This window comes from Anguilla anguilla, chromosome 19, assembly GCF_013347855.1.
Source record: "Anguilla anguilla isolate fAngAng1 chromosome 19, fAngAng1.pri, whole genome shotgun sequence".
NCBI lineage: Eukaryota > Metazoa > Chordata > Actinopteri > Anguilliformes > Anguillidae > Anguilla > Anguilla anguilla.
Genome location: NC_049219.1, coordinates 1,588,066 through 1,603,641, shown reverse-complemented (window position 1 = coordinate 1,603,641; position 15,576 = coordinate 1,588,066). Strand labels below are relative to the sequence as shown.

General features: G+C 43.7%; 2 protein-coding genes and 1 long non-coding RNA gene across 4 annotated transcripts in view; 1 reads left to right on the top strand and 2 right to left on the bottom strand.

The window, feature by feature from the left end:
- The window catches only part of LOC118218882 (NACHT, LRR and PYD domains-containing protein 3-like), a gene marked incomplete at its 3' end in the record, with an annotated part of 393,893 nt that overhangs the window by 113,909 nt on the left and 264,408 nt on the right, over positions 1-15,576 (bottom strand). The gene's annotated exons all lie outside the window — the stretch shown is intronic.
- LOC118218977 overlaps positions 1-15,576 on the top strand; it is a 139,506-nt gene that overhangs the window by 60,743 nt on the left and 63,187 nt on the right. The gene's annotated exons all lie outside the window — the stretch shown is intronic.
- Positions 2,041-9,041, bottom strand: LOC118218940 (pancreatic secretory granule membrane major glycoprotein GP2-like). 2 transcript variants are annotated; one of them, XM_035401716.1, is made up of 4 exons: positions 8,790-9,041; positions 6,770-6,956; positions 3,942-4,050; positions 2,041-2,175 (listed from the first exon to the last, which is right to left on the bottom strand). In XM_035401716.1, exons 1-4 carry the CDS (start codon positions 8,990-8,992, stop codon positions 2,057-2,059), a joined length of 618 nt encoding a protein of 205 aa, XP_035257607.1. In that variant the 5' UTR covers positions 8,993-9,041; the 3' UTR covers positions 2,041-2,056. The 2 variants fall into 2 exon arrangements, with proteins under 2 accessions (XP_035257607.1, XP_035257608.1); XM_035401717.1 differs by having other exon boundaries at positions 6,803-6,956; positions 8,790-9,039.

The window sequence follows — 15,576 nt, the reverse complement described above, 5'->3', positions numbered from 1 at the left end:
AACTTCAGAAAAAAGTTGAATTGAGTCTATATTTTCCAGAAAAAATTAGCTCAATTAGATTACACATAACACAAATGGGTGCCACCCATCGACCGTATGACAAGATCAGGTTAAAACAGTATATTGCTGGACCGAACCGGCCGACGTCACAGACAGGCGCGGTGTAACTTTATCAATCACTCAGTCAGTCAGTCACAGACATTCGCGTTTGTAGGGCTGGCCCCGCTGTTGCGGTCCGGCCAAATATAGATCAGTTCTAAAGGCACTCCGAGGAAGCCGTGAGTCTCCGTAATTGTTGGTAGAGAGACCCAATCAAATCCCCGTTCGCTACCAAGAATCTACCAATGAATTGAAGGGGATAGCCAATCAGAGCGCGTATGTCTACCAAGACCAATCGCTTGCTCGAGTCGCTCGGGCTGAGAGACGCACAAATATTGATTGAGGTAAATCGCTGTTTTATTTTCCTGCGTCGGTAGGTAAAGATAACTGCAAATTTAACTGAATCATAACTGGGAAAAAGTTACGACAAGCTATGGATAAGTATGGTAACGTTACCAAATGTAAAGAAATATTTACCATTTTGTACATTACTGGGGAACAAAAATGGGCCAAGCCCAAAATGGCAACATATTAAGCTTTTAATGGTCTTAACAACAAAACATTGGTCAGAAAAATAGCAAGAATTAAACAAAAGCACATCTGAGACCTCCTGTGCCACCATTTGCTTGTTTACCTTTGCTGCACTGCTGAACTGTTTGGGGAAAATCTAGAAACAGGGAAATAATTTTTACAGTGTTACCTTAGTTAAGTCTTCAAACAAGGTAGCCAACTATGGTTCACCGGTTTAAATTACAGTAGACGATCTAATCTGAGGAATTTAATTTACATCAGGCGCAACAAGGTAAATATATATTTTAAACCTTTAAGTGGATTTTCTCTGGCATTATAAATAGCTTGTTTTATATATTAATATTCAGCAGTTTTTATGCCTTTAATTTATCTGAATGATCCTTTGTAACTAGCTATCTGGATTGAACTCTAGCCATTTTCTGTGATTTATAGCTAATCAAATAACCTTGCTCACACTGTAAGAAAATAAAATGTCCTAGAAATAACCTATAGCTAGGTACATTTTTATTTTTCTTTCTTCATACCTATACAGCACTGACAGTTTGGCACTTTTCAGGGTTCCCCACAAATATAACCACAACAGCGACAGACACTCAGCCCTTAAAAACATTAATTTCTGTACATTCTGACCCCATGTCAACAGACAGAATTCATAAACAACTTCACACGTCCACACAATAAAGCCCCAAACTAAGGGGATTTTCCATTTTCTCCTTCTCCTCCTGCTTCTTCCTGCCGCCTAGCCTACAAACAAAATGTCTCCCCATTGGACATTTTACCAACACCAGCCAAATCACCTACACGATCCAATCAAAATCTCACATACACATGCAAACTAGACATATATTTTTACTCTGAAACATTTCCTATCTCAACAGCTAGTTCCTTTGTGGCTGAGTGGTCAATGTGCTTTTTTGCTCACTAATATTAGTCTATTACTTATTATGCTTTTGCACCACATCTACCCAGCTTTCACCGAACGTATATACTGCATTATGATGTACCATCTGCATGTTCACTTAATCGGCTACAATATTTTCTGTAAAACCACGGACAAGTTTGACCAAAAAATTTCATGCATTGAACAGCTATGTCATGGAGGCGCACTGCCAAACTTACAGAGTATAAAGGTTGGAACACAACCAGAGAGTCAGTTAGAGGGGAGGACACCAAAATCAGATGCCCTCCTTAGATTGCACTGTTTGAAACAATGCCTGTTTGTACACAGTTACACAATAGAATAATGACTCAGTGCTGTCTGTACACAGTTACACAGGGAGAATAAGGACACAGTGCTGTTTGTACACAGTAGCATAGAGAGAAGGACACAGTGCTGTTTGTACAGTAGCACAGGGATAATAAGGACACAGTGCTGTTTGTACAGTAGCACAGAGAGGACGGACAAAACAGTGCAGGTATACACACTTTATTGATGTCTGGGGTTGCGCTGTGTTATAGCGTGTGCTGCACGCACACCCAGTGCTGTCAGAAAAAATAGGCCAATCAATCCTCCGGCCACTGATAGCATGATCTGGGCTCCAGGCCCTGCAAGGAGTGAGAAAAGCAACCAATCACACAACACATTCTAATCCATTCTACTACAATCACACAGCACAATCTAATTCATTCTACTACAATCACACAACACATTCTAATCAGTTCTACTACAATCACACAACACATTCTAATTCATTCTGTAAAATCACAACACATTCTAATTCATTCTACCACAATCACGCAGCACATTCTAATTCATTATACTACAATCACACAACACATTCTGATCCATTCTACTATAATCACACAACACATTCTAATTCATTCTACTACAATCACACAACACATTCTAATTCAGCCTGGAACACTTGGTAAATTGTATTCGTCCTAATACTGTAGCTTATTCTTCTGCCTAGTTTGGCTTTGCAGATGTTAGACCAGGATAGTGTTCATTGTTCTCGGCTAGAAATAGCTGTACAAACTAATTGTGCCTTACTGAACCCGTGTTCAGCAGTTGTCTACGATCCTGAAAATGCACTTTTGTACGTCGCTTTGGATAAAAGCGTCTGCCAAATGAATGTAATGTAATGGAACAGTCTAAACAACAATCAATCACAACACATATTCTAATTCAGTCTAGAACAGTCTAAAAAAACAATCAGCCACACAACACATTCTAATTCAGTCTAGAACAGTCTAAAAAAACAGACACACAACACATTCTAATTCAGCCTGGAACAGTCCAAACAACAAGCAATCACAACACACATTAAAATTCAGTCTAGAGCAGCGTAAACAACAATCAGTCACACAACACATTCTAATTCAGTCTAGCACAGTCTAAACTACAATCAATCACAACACCACATTCTAATTCAGTCTAGAACAGTCTAAACAACAATCAATCACAACACACATTCTAATGCAGTCTAGAACAGAGTAAACAACAATCAGTCACACAACACATTGTAATTCAGTCTAGCACAGTCTAAACAACAATCAGTCACACAACACATTGTAATTCAGTCTAGCACAGTCTAAACAACAATCAGTCACACAACACCCCCCGCCCCCCCCCGCCCCGCCCAAAATGATTTATTTTCATGGGGCCGAAAATCTGTGGAAAAGTGCTATATAAATGCAATGATTCATTCAGTCATTAATTATCTGGCTGTTTAATGCAAATATCTGAAAGCCCACCTATTCAAACAAGCCCTTAACTACTTATTCTATTTTAAATAAACAGAACAAACCCTTCTCTTTTCGTATGCAAGTTGAGGCATGCAGCCCATCAGTGACATCTGATTGAACCATAGCTGTAACTAGCCATGTGACGCTAGTTGAAAACATATTCCAAGTAACCAAATTGTGAATTGTAAATATTACCGCTTTTACCAGAACGACTACTTCTGCTTTAGTAGCGGAAACAATAATAATAAACTACAATATGCACACATGTATGCACTCAGTCACAGTCACTCACTACCTCACTCACTCACACACACGCTCACACACTCACGCACACACACACGCACATGCTCACAGTCACTCACAAACTCACACACGCTCACAGTCACTCATTAACTCACACAATCACGCATTAACTCACACACACAAACACTCACTCACACACACTTACTCCCTCTCACACACACATACATTCTCACAAACACACACACACACACTCTCTCTCTCACACACAAACACTCACACACACACACTCTCTCTCTCTCTCTCTCTCGCTCACACACAAACACACACACACACACACACACACAGCAGTATACTCAATTTGTCAATAGCATTCCACTCACAGTTTGTCAGTTTCCTCTTTGCTGCAGAGATGGGTCCTGCTGAAAGAATAGCTGTGAGTTTGTCCGGTAGATCTCTTCTCACCTTTTGGTTTTGCCTGGGAGAGCAGTTCTGTACAGATACATACAGGGGGAATGTTTAACCAGCATGCAAACAAACGTGTGGGATGATTGCTGAAATATTCTCCACATTCTCTAACATTCAAGATTTGTAAACCTTGTGTTAACGGAAGATTTAATATTTAAATTATGCAACATGCAGAAAGTAGAAGTGGAGGAACTAGTGTGAGGTGGGTTTGTTCCCATTCTTCAGAAAAGAGCCTATGAGAACTCACTGAGAAAACCAGATAAAGTGAAAGGACTGAATTGCGAGCATCAGAAAAACAGTGAGCATTATAAATATCTAGATAATAAAAATAAATATTGAAGTGGGAAGAATGACCGAAAAATACCTGTGATTTGGTCACCACATATTGAACACTCAAAACGGTTGGCTTATCCAATGATGATGGTTTTAGTGTGAACATGTATTATATGGTCTTTTTAAATTGAGGTCTATCCATTCATGTATTGACTGGATATCAATGATAGTAACATTACATTCATTTGGCAGATGCTTTTATCCAAAGCAACAACTAGTGCAAACCCAAGGTTTTATTAATACCGTGTAATTGGACAAAGTAGCGATAACATCGAAGACATATTCTGTTGAAATGTAAACACATGCATGGTCAATTCTCACAATAGCAGTAAGCTAAACCTAAATTTTAGTAAAGGGGTGTGTCCTGACAGATTGGGGCTCAGATGAGGCCTGGCCTCCCTGGCAGTGAACACAGGAAGCTCTCAGGCCAGGCTGCTGGCTGACCCGTCTCAAACACACCCATCGTTATTATTCAAAGCCCAGCCTGAGGATGAGGCGGCTGGGTCCCTCTTACTCAAAGCCCAGCCTGAGGATGAGGCGGCTGGGTCCCTCTTACTCAAAGCCCAGCCTGAGGATGAGGCGGCTGGGTCCCTCTTACTCAAAGCCCAGCATGGCTTCCCGGGCGGGAATTTACCAAGGTGCAGTTTGTGGCAGCAGGGAGTTACCATTTTGTACATTCCTGGGGAACAAAAATGGGCCAAGCCCAAAATGGCAACATATTAAGCTTTTAATGGTCTTAACAACAAAACATTGGTCAGAAAAATAGCAAGAATTAAACAAATGCACATCTGAGACCTCCTGTGCCACCATTTGCTTGTTTACCTTTGCTGCACTGCTGAACTGTTTGGGGAAAATCTAGAAACAGGGAAATTCACTTATAGTCTTCTTGTATGCAAAGGTAAAATAATGATAATGATTCAAATGTTTGATGTAAAATTCAAACTAACACATGTCTGGGTGTATAAAAGTTTCCAAAAATATCTTCTGGGATGTATTATTTCTCTTAAAAGATTAGTCATTATTTGGTTATCTGCCACACCTGATGCAGCCCATCAAGGGCCTGATAACAAGCTCATAAATGGAACCAGGATTGATAGAGCAGGGAGAGATCTACAGTATGCAGTGTTGTGAGTCCCATGGTAAAGGGGCGAGAACATCTGCTCCAAAAAAAGCTAAATATCATGCAGGGGTTGCTGTGAGAAACCACATCGCTGGTCTTCGTCAGGGCAACTGTAGTTATTCTGAAATTTACAAGACCCTAAAGGCAGAGGAAATCCCTATTTCTCTATCAGCTATTAAGAGAATAGGTCAACGCTTTGAACCAACAGGTAATGTTGCCAGAAAGAAAGGATCTGGAAGGCCCAAAGCCTCATCATGCAGCGATGACCACCTGCTGAAATTTACAGATCTCAAAGACAGGAAAAAAAGCGTACAAAAACCGTCATCTGAATTCAAGAACTCAGAAAACAAGACTCTTTCGAGAAGAACAATAACCAGAAGGTTATCTAATGCAGGTTGTGTGTCTAGAAGATGTGTTAAAAAGCCATTGCTGTCTCAGAAAAACATCAAAGACAGAATTAAGTTTTTGGCAGAATATGGAAAGTTTGATTCAGAATGGTTCAGCAGAGTTGTGTGGAGTGATGAATCATGTTTTGAGTTGCATGGTGATGCTCCAGAGAGGTGTCTTTGAAGATCTGGTGAGAAATACAATAGTGAATGCATCTCTACCACAGTTAAGCATGGAGGAAGAGGTGTCATGGTGTCGGGAGCCTTTTCAGCTGCTGGTACTGGTGAGCTGCTTCACTGTGAAAAGTCAATTAATGCTTTGGAATACAGGAGAATATTGCAGAAAGGCTTGCTTCCCACAATTGAAAAGTTGTTTTCTAAAGAGGAACGATCAGATGTTATTTTTCAATAAGACAATGCTCCTGCCCACACTGCAAAGACCACCAAAAAGTGGCTTGAGAACAAATCCATCAGGCTCATGTTTTGGCCTGGTCAGAGTCCAGATTTGAACCCTATAGAGAATATTTGGTCTCACATTAAAACACAAACTAACCGGGAAACAGTTTTCCACTACTCATCAACTGTTTGAAGCCCTCAACATTGAATGGAACAACATTGACTCTTCTTTCTGTAAAAAGCTGTCCGCAAGTTTACCCACAAGGCTTAAACATTCAAATAAATCAAAGGGAAAAGCTATCTCATACTAAGTTACTTTATCTATTTGTTTAATTCTTGCTAATTTCCTGACCAATGATTTGTTGTTAAGACCTTTAAAAGCTTACTATTTTGCCATTTTGTTTTGCCCAAGAGTGTACAGATTGCAGTGGTGGGGAGTTACCATTGTGTACAGTTTGCAGTGGTGGGGAGTTACCATTGTGTACAGATTGCAGTGGTGAGGAGTTACCATTGTGTACAGATTGCAGTGGTGGGGAGTTACTGTTGTGCAGTTCTCATCTTGGCTGCATATTCTGCTCAGGCAGTGAAGGTAGATGTGGGAGTGGTCAGACATGGTGAACATCTGAATGGAGAACCTCTTCCTTTGAGGGGAACTGCTCCGGAGGTACCAGCGGAAGGTTCTGTCGTTTGGGCAGCTGAAAGGATAATGGGCTGTGTGCCTAATTAAAGCCTTTCAAACATGTCCAAGCATCCCGTATTTACCTCCACCCCCTATTGAACAAAATCCCCCAACACACTCATTGAAATCTATTAGGAGCACAACGCACATACTCTAATGACAATATAGCTTCAAAGAACAATTAACAGGGGCCAAGAGCCAGTAGCCTAATTAAAGTCTTTCTCTCAGTCTTTCTACATATGAAGACAAAATATTTAGAATATGGCCCAATGTGTGAATACCAGCCAAAATGTGAGGCTATCATGTTCATTAGCACTCTGGCACCACCTTCAGAGTCTGGGGTTAAAACACTATTGTTTGTGAAGCAGAATTTCATTTTGAGGATTTTATCAGTTATAGTGCACCTATGAGACAAATCTACATAATCTTCTGTATATTGTGTCTCGGATCATAGATTCATGTTTCATGAATATAGGCCTAATGTCTGGGTGGTATTATAATGCAATAATAAGAGCAATACTACTAATGTAATTAGTGTTTCCCATACGACCTTCAGTTTAATACGTTGTGTAGGATTATGCATACCACATTTTGCTCTGAAGTGTATCTTTTATCATTTCATATTTGGAGCATTCTAGCATGACCATATATTTGGATTGGGCCAACTCTGGTTTAGGGCTAGAATCATGATGTAGGTGCCAATGTAAATTCTGTGTTTCATCACAGAAAGTCACACCATTTGGCAAGTTCATACCATCCCATGGCTTTTTTCCCCCACACACAGCAAGTTTATACATTTTTATAAGTTATTCAAGACCATATGCACAACATGTTGTATACCAAACCTTCAATATGGAATACTGTGCGGACCCAAATAGCAAGTTTGTTCTTTTTGAGGAGTGGGATCTATGGGCATTGGTCTCGTGCCTCTAGGTCAAACAGGACAGGATTGTTTACCACTTTGATTGTTTAGTGTTTTTTTATTGGGTGACATAGCTCAGTAGGTAAGAGCATTTGTCTGGCAGTCGGAGGGTTGCCGGTTCGATCTCCTGCCCTGGGCTTGTCGAAGTGTCCCTGAGCAAGACACCTAACCCCTAATTGCTCCCAACGAGCAAGTCGGAGCAAGTCAGATAATAAGCCATAGCCATCGCCCTAATAAGCCATTTACCACTGCGAAAAGTTTATTAAAAGGCAAAATTTCCCAAACACAGAAAGAGAAGTAATAAAACCAGAAATTGCTACCAAAATATAATAAGAATAAAAATGACAATTAAAAAAAAAAAAATTATTTTATTTTTTTAAATCCACTAAATTACCCAGGTTCATGTTTTTGGTATAAAGAGTGCAATCCTAATGTTATCTGTAATAGGGCTATTCAACTGGTAGCCTGGGCATCAAATGCAACCTACCACTGATGCACTCTTGGGCCTCCAAAATAAAGCCTTTTTATAAGGCATCTACTGTTATCACACATGTACAATAAAAACTTATTCATACACTGTTTTAAAAGTACATGTTAATGAGACAAATACTACACATGTACACGGCAGCAGAGCTTGAGGCACTGGAAATTAATTAATTATGATTACAATGAGGCAGCATCAGCCCAACAATCGAATCACAGACAAAACGTAAAGGAAAGAGAGAGAACTCACCCCCTCACCCCCCCCTCAGGAGCAGAGAACTCACCCTCTACCCTTGGGAACAAAGGACTAACCCCCCCCTCCCCTCAGGAACAGAGGACTCACCCCCTCAGGAGCAGAGAACTCACCACCCTCGGGAACACAGAACTCAACCCCACCCCCACACCCCCCCCCCCATCCTCCACCCTCAATATGAGAGAACTCACCCCCCCTTCAGGAAAAAAGCCTTCTTCTCCTCTTGTGGGTCTGCGGTCTGTGTGGCCCAGCAGGACTCCAGCTGTAGGCTCATGTTGTAGGCCAGGCTGTTCTCACAGTGCAGGGTCACCTGGATGTACAGCTGCTCTGCAGAAGGGAGCTCCACAGGGCCAGTGTAGTTGTATGCGTAAGATGAGTCACTGTACAAGGCCATGCTGATCACCAGGAGGTGGGATGAATTCACCTGCACCACACTGTGAGAGGTAACCCTGCAGAGGAGCAGAGCAGAACACACAGCAAACACATCATCCGTGTCCACATACACTAGATTTCCTAGAAAAGCACCATTTGTTTTTTTTAAATAGCATGTGACGACCCGCCCCCTTTTGGGTTGTTTCTGTTCACTTCTGTTCTACATTGTCATTCTAGGTTGGGAGGCGGCTCATCAGAGCTGAGGGCGTACACCTGGATCTGGGCGTGGCCTCCAGCATAAAGGCTGCTGCCAGTTCCCAGTGTGGCCTCTCTCTCCAGTCCGCTGCATACTTAATTAGTTTGGTTATTGTTTGGGTTCACTCCTTGCAACACACACAACATATTCTACACACCCACACTCACTTACACCATTGATTCTACTGACGCTCATATACATAACATAGTTGATGTAGTTCTTTTCTTGACCTTTGTTAATAAATTATTTGATTATTTAATGGTTTCATGTGTCCCCCAACCTGAGAGCCAGGGGTTGTAACAACATGGGGGCTCGTCCTTTAAATTCATTTCTAAATTTGGGTAAGCATTTCTTTGTAATTTGTTAATTTGTTGTATTGGTTTAATTGATAGTGCTGTTTGGTCACTTTCAGCCTCATGAGTTCTATTGGAAGCGTAGGCTGGTAAGTATATTGGCTTTTCATTTGTTTGGCTGTATAGTCATTTTGGGTTAAGTTGCGCTATTTGTTTGGGGGACACTGATTTTGTTAAGGTCTGTATGTCCTAAATTGGATTATTGTTTGTGCGCCGTGTGTGTAGTGGGGAGAGCCTGTTGCTAGGAGTATTGTGTTATATGCAAAATTGACCAAGGTATGTAGGGGCTGCCACCTGTGTGCAATTAAGTTTCAGAATTCTTTCCCTGTTAGGAATAGCGGCGTGTCTCCTTTGGGGTACGTCGGATTAAAAACTGTAGTGTTGTGGTGAAAGTGATTAGTAGCAGTTGTCTCGGGGGCACTTCCGTGGTGTTGAGAGGGTTGCTGATTGCCAGTCGCTCCCTCGCCCCATCGAGCTTTAGGTGCATAAGTACCCGTCACCGGTAGCCACATGAAGACTAGGGGAGAGTTAGTTAGCTTCATGGTTAGGCAGTTAGTGGGGGAGTTCTGATACTTTTTTTTGCGCACTTCTCGTTTTCTCTGTCCTTGTGTTAATTTGCATAGAGTGGTCCAGCATGGCAAATGCTGAGGAGTTTATCCGTTGTCCCTCAGAGGAATCGTTAGAGCAATGCACCAAGGAACAATTGCTTAAGATTGCAGAACATTACTCGCTTGATATTGGGGATAAAAGGCTTAGTAAAGATAACGTTAAGGCTATGTTGAAATCCAATTTATGGGACATGGGGGTCTTGTCAGGAAAGTTAGATAAGAGCCCTGGTCAGCTTCTCCGGTCATCCGTAGGTGGTAACTTCACTTTTGAACAGCAGAAAGAGTTGCTCTTGTTACAGCTGGAACGTGACAAATCAAAGCGTCACGCCGAGTTGGAACTGGAGAAAGCCAAACTGGAGTTACAGCATTTCAAACTGGATTTAATTAGGCAAGGTAAAATGGCAGGGGATCTAAGCGGGGATTGTGCTGCTTCTCCTGGTGCTTCTCCACACCTGTTTGATGTTCGTAACTTGCGTCTTCTGCCGCAGTTCAGTGAACAAGATCCAGACACTTTCTTCTCTCTGTTTGAGCGTGTTGCGGACTCAAGGGGGTGGCCTGACGCTGATCGCACTTTGTTACTGCAGTGCGTCTTGACGGGTAAGGCACAGGAGGCATATGCTGCTCTCAGTTCAGCTGATGGTTGTAGCTATGTGAAGGTGAAGTCTGCTGTGTTAAGGGCGTATGAACTGGTACCAGAGGCTTACCGACAGCGGTTCAGGTCGTGGAGAAAGGTAGAAAAGCAGACGCATGGTGAGTTTGCTAGGGACCTGGCTACTCATTTTAATCGGTGGTGCGCTGCTTTGGAGGTGGAAACATTTGAGGACCTGGCTGATCTTATTGTGCTTGAACAGTTCAAAGATTCAGTCCCTGGCTACATAGCCACATACATAAATGAGCACAATATAGATGTTGGAGACGCTCAACCAATCAGGCAGCGTTTTTATCGTGTTTCATCAGAGAGACGTAAAACGTTAGACTCTGAGAAAGTATATGTTGGATAACAATATTGCAGTTCCCTCGACGTCCAGCTGGGCCTCACCGTGTTTGTTGGTGGATAAAGTGGATAAAACGCATAGATTTTGTACTGACCTCCGAAAGGTTAACAATGTCACCAAACCTGACTCGTACCCTCTTCCTCGAATGGAGGACTGTATAGACCAAGTTGGCTCCGCTAAGTTTGTTAGCAAATTCGATCTGCTAAAAGGTTACTGGCAGGTGCCCTTGACGGCAAGAGCGCAAGAAATATCGTCCTTCATCACCCCCTCTGGTCTGTATTCATATACAGTTATGTGTTTTGGCTTGCGAAATGTGCCAGCGACCTTTCAGCGCCTCATGAACCGTGTCATTTCTGGTCTCGAGGGTTGCGCGGTGTATTTGGACGATGCAGTGGCCCACAGTGACTCGTGGGACTCACACCTCAAACGAATCCGTGCGCTATTTGACAGGTTTGCGGAGGCGCGCCTCACAGTCAATTTGGCTAAGTGTGAGTTTGCCAAAGCGACTGTGTATACCTTGGTAAAGTAGTCGGGCGAGGTCAGGTGCGACCGGTACAGGCTAAAATATGGGCCATCCAGCAGTACCCTCCTCCTACCACGAAGGAGTTGATGCGTTTCCTTGGCCTTGTGGGCTACTATCGTAGTTTTTGCCGCAATTTCTCCACTGTCGCTGTCCCGCTCACAGACCTGCTTAAAGGCAAAGCCCAGTTTGTTTGGTCGCCTAGCTGTCAATCGGCCTTTGAGAATGTCAAGTCAATTCTGTGTTCAGAGCCTGTGTTAGCTGCTCCTCAGCTTCATCAGCCTTTCACACTGCAGGTGGACGCCAGCAACGTGGGTGCTGGTGCTGTCCTCCTGCAGTCAGATGTACATGGGATTGATCATCCCGTCAGCTTCTTTTCTCGCAAGTTCAACTCGTATCAGTTAAACTACTCCGTGGTTGAAAAGGAGGCACTTGCGCATTTTGATGTTTATGTGGGTTCAAGTGTGCCCATAGTGGTTTATACAGACCACAACCCCTTAACATTTCTGAACTCTCTACAGTGCCCAAATCAACGGCTAATCCGTTGGTCACTGTTTCTGCAATGTTATTGCCTGGATATTCGCCACATCAAGGGCTCAGCAAATACCGTCGCTGACGCCCTGTCTCGGGCTCCTTGCCCCTAGTAACATGTTTTTCTTTTGTCCTCCTCTTGTTGCCCTCTCCTTCTATTTCCTTAGGAAGGCCTACTGGGTTGCTGAAGGTGGAGGGAGAGTGGCAGCCAGAGGATGGACAGCGGAATCAGGTGTTAATTTATGCGCATTTTCTATTTATATTTCATTAGGCTATTTGTATTTTCGGATTTCTGGAAAAAATTCCGTCTTATGGGAGGGGGTGTGACGACCCGCCCCCTTTTGGGCTGTTTCTGTTCACTTCTGTTCTTCTTTGTCATTCTAGGTTGGGAGGCAGCTCATCAGAGCTGAGGGCGTACACCTGGATCTGGGCGTGGCCTCCAGCATAAAGGCTGCTGCCAGTTCCCAGTGCGGTCTCTCTCCAGTCCGCTGCATACTTAATTAGTTTGGTTATTGTTTGGGTTCACTCCTTGCAACACACACAACATATTCTACACACCCACACTCACTTACACCACTGATTCTACTGACGCTCATATACATAACATAGTTGCTGTAGTTCATTTCATTACCTTTGTTAATAAATTATGATTATTTAATGGTTTCATGTGTCCCCCATTCTTTGTTGCAACCTGAGAGCCAGGGGTTGTAACAATGCACATGGTGCATTTCCCACACAGACACAGCGTACTCAATCTGAAATGCACACGATTCCACCAGCGAGGGGCCAGGACAGACAGCAGACGCGAACGGGAAGTACAGACACGAAGAGGGGGAGGTGCCAAGTGTCCAGAGGTGGCAGAACGGAGAGATCTGGCTGGTGTGTAGGGTCTGATGATCCTCTGGATGTATCCTGGTGCTGACCCCTTAGCTGCCTGGTATGCAAGCACCGAAGTCTTAAATTTGATGCGAGCCATAAGAGGCAGCCAGTGGAGGTCAGTGAGCAGGGGGGTGACATGGGAATGTCTGGGGAGGTTGTAGACCAGACGAGCTGCGGCATTCTGGATGAGCTGCAGGGATCTGATGGCGGATTAATAATAATAATAATAATAATAATAATAAACAAATAATAAATTAAGGAATTAATTAAATACAAATATTAAACTCTAACCTTAAACTCTATTATTAAATAAAATAATTTCCTATAATAATGTATTGATATCTATAATTTATTAAATATAATAATATATTATATTAATTATATCATATGTTTACATTATATATTAATATCAGCATGAGGGTTTACATGTGACTGTTTTGCCAGAGGCTGGGGGTGCACACGATTATTAGGTGCATCGTGTTCATCACAGCTGCCTTCTGGTAAATGGACTGCATTTCTATAGCGCTTTCATCCAAAGCGCTTTACAATTGATGCCTCTCATTCACCCATTCACACACTCACTCACACACCAACGGTGAAAGGCTGCCGTGCAAAAGTACCAATCAGCTCGTTGGGAGCAATTAGGGGTTAGGTGTCTTGCTCAGGGACACTTCGACACGCCCAGGGCGGGGGATCAAACTGGTAACCGTCCGACTGCCAGACAACCACTCTTAGCTCCTGAGCTATGTGGCCCCACACTGCACTGCCTTACGCCTGGTCTACACCGCTTACCTCGCCTGCGCGTGACGGCTACCTCGCCGAACTGCTGCGGCTCGCATGCATGTGTGTGTCCACACCGCCAGCGCTGCTGCTGCGGCGCTGCTACTGCCAGCCCTATCTGTCTACATTGAGTTTGCCTTTGATAATGGCCATCAATAATAGAATGTTTGATTTCATTTCATAAATTTAATTTATATTTAGTTTAGACAGAAAAAGGTTAAGAAGTGTGTGCTCAATTGTTAAAAAAAAATAAAAAAATTAGGGCCTAGTTTCAGATCTTTACAAAAAATGTTATATTAGACAGAGGGAACTGGAGTAAGCAGTCAACGATTTAGAAACTCCCAACTTCTGCCTTGAGTCTCACCCTCTGGAGTTCAGTCCCTTGTAGTAGCGTCACAAGACCACCGGATGGCGGAAAGCATCCACTTTGTGTTTCCAGTATTCCAATACAGCCCACAGGTCTGATAGCAAAAGTAAATACTCTGATATTTTCGACTATTTCAAGCTCCTGCCACGGCACATAATGGTTTTATTAAATTCCATTTAGCATGAGGATGGGGGTGTAATTTCAAAGAAACACTGCACTGGTTGATGCACTGAAGATGCTCATTTTTATTGTACACACAGAGCACGTACACAGCGCATCAATACACACAGACGCACGCACATGCACAACATGCACACACACGCACACAAACACATATACACCATGTTCACCCGATCATATAGATAGATGGTTTGATACTGTGGTTTGTGTCTTTGGAGGCCCTACTAGACTGAAGGCTCTTTTCTTTCTGGGGAGGCTACGCTCCTTCGGTGTGTGTAGCAGGATGCTGGCCATGTTCTACCAGATCATTGTGGCCGGTGTCCTGTTCTACACCTGTGTGTGCTGGGCTGGGAGCCTCTACTCCAGGGACACAAAGAGGCTCAAACTGATCCAGAAGGCCAGCTGCCACCCTCTGCTGTTGTTTTGGGTGCAGTGGGTGTTTGCCGACTCTCCCCCCCCCCTGCGCCAGCCCCCCTTCTCTGCTTCCTCGGCCAGCCCTCCAGCTGCCCTCCTCAGCCTTGCCCCTGCCATGCCCGTGTTCTCCAGAAGGTAGAGCACTGACTGGCGGGTGAACCCCCAGCGTCCCACCTCCACTGGATATACTGTCGCTCTCTAACCGACCTCCTTACACTCCTTACACTCTCACACTCCGCTGCCAGGTCGGAGTACTTCAGGCGTTTCCACTCATAGGCTGCTTCTGCCCCCTCCTCCCATGGGAGGGTGAGCTCCATAAGGAGCACCACCTTCACCCGAGTGGACCACGTCTCCATATAAGGAGCACCACCTTCGCCCGAGTGGACCACGTCTCCATATAAGGAGCACCACCTTCGCCCGAGTGGACCATGTCTCCATGTTAGGCCACAGGAACGCTGTGTTGATTTCATTTGGGAAATGGAGCTGTGGATTGAGATCTACACGCGTGCTCCACCCTCTGCCTGGAACCAGGGCTCTACTCCCACCTTTGTGTCCAACGGTCTCCTCCTCCTCTGCTTGCCTCACAAAGTGGGTTTGATGCTCTTACACAGGAGAGGCGTCTCTGTTTGCCTCCTGTCTGCTGGTCTCCAGTAATTCCAGAAGCTTCCGCAGCAGCTGGTCATACCTCCATCTGTAGCACCCCTGTGCTGGAGCCGTCTCACA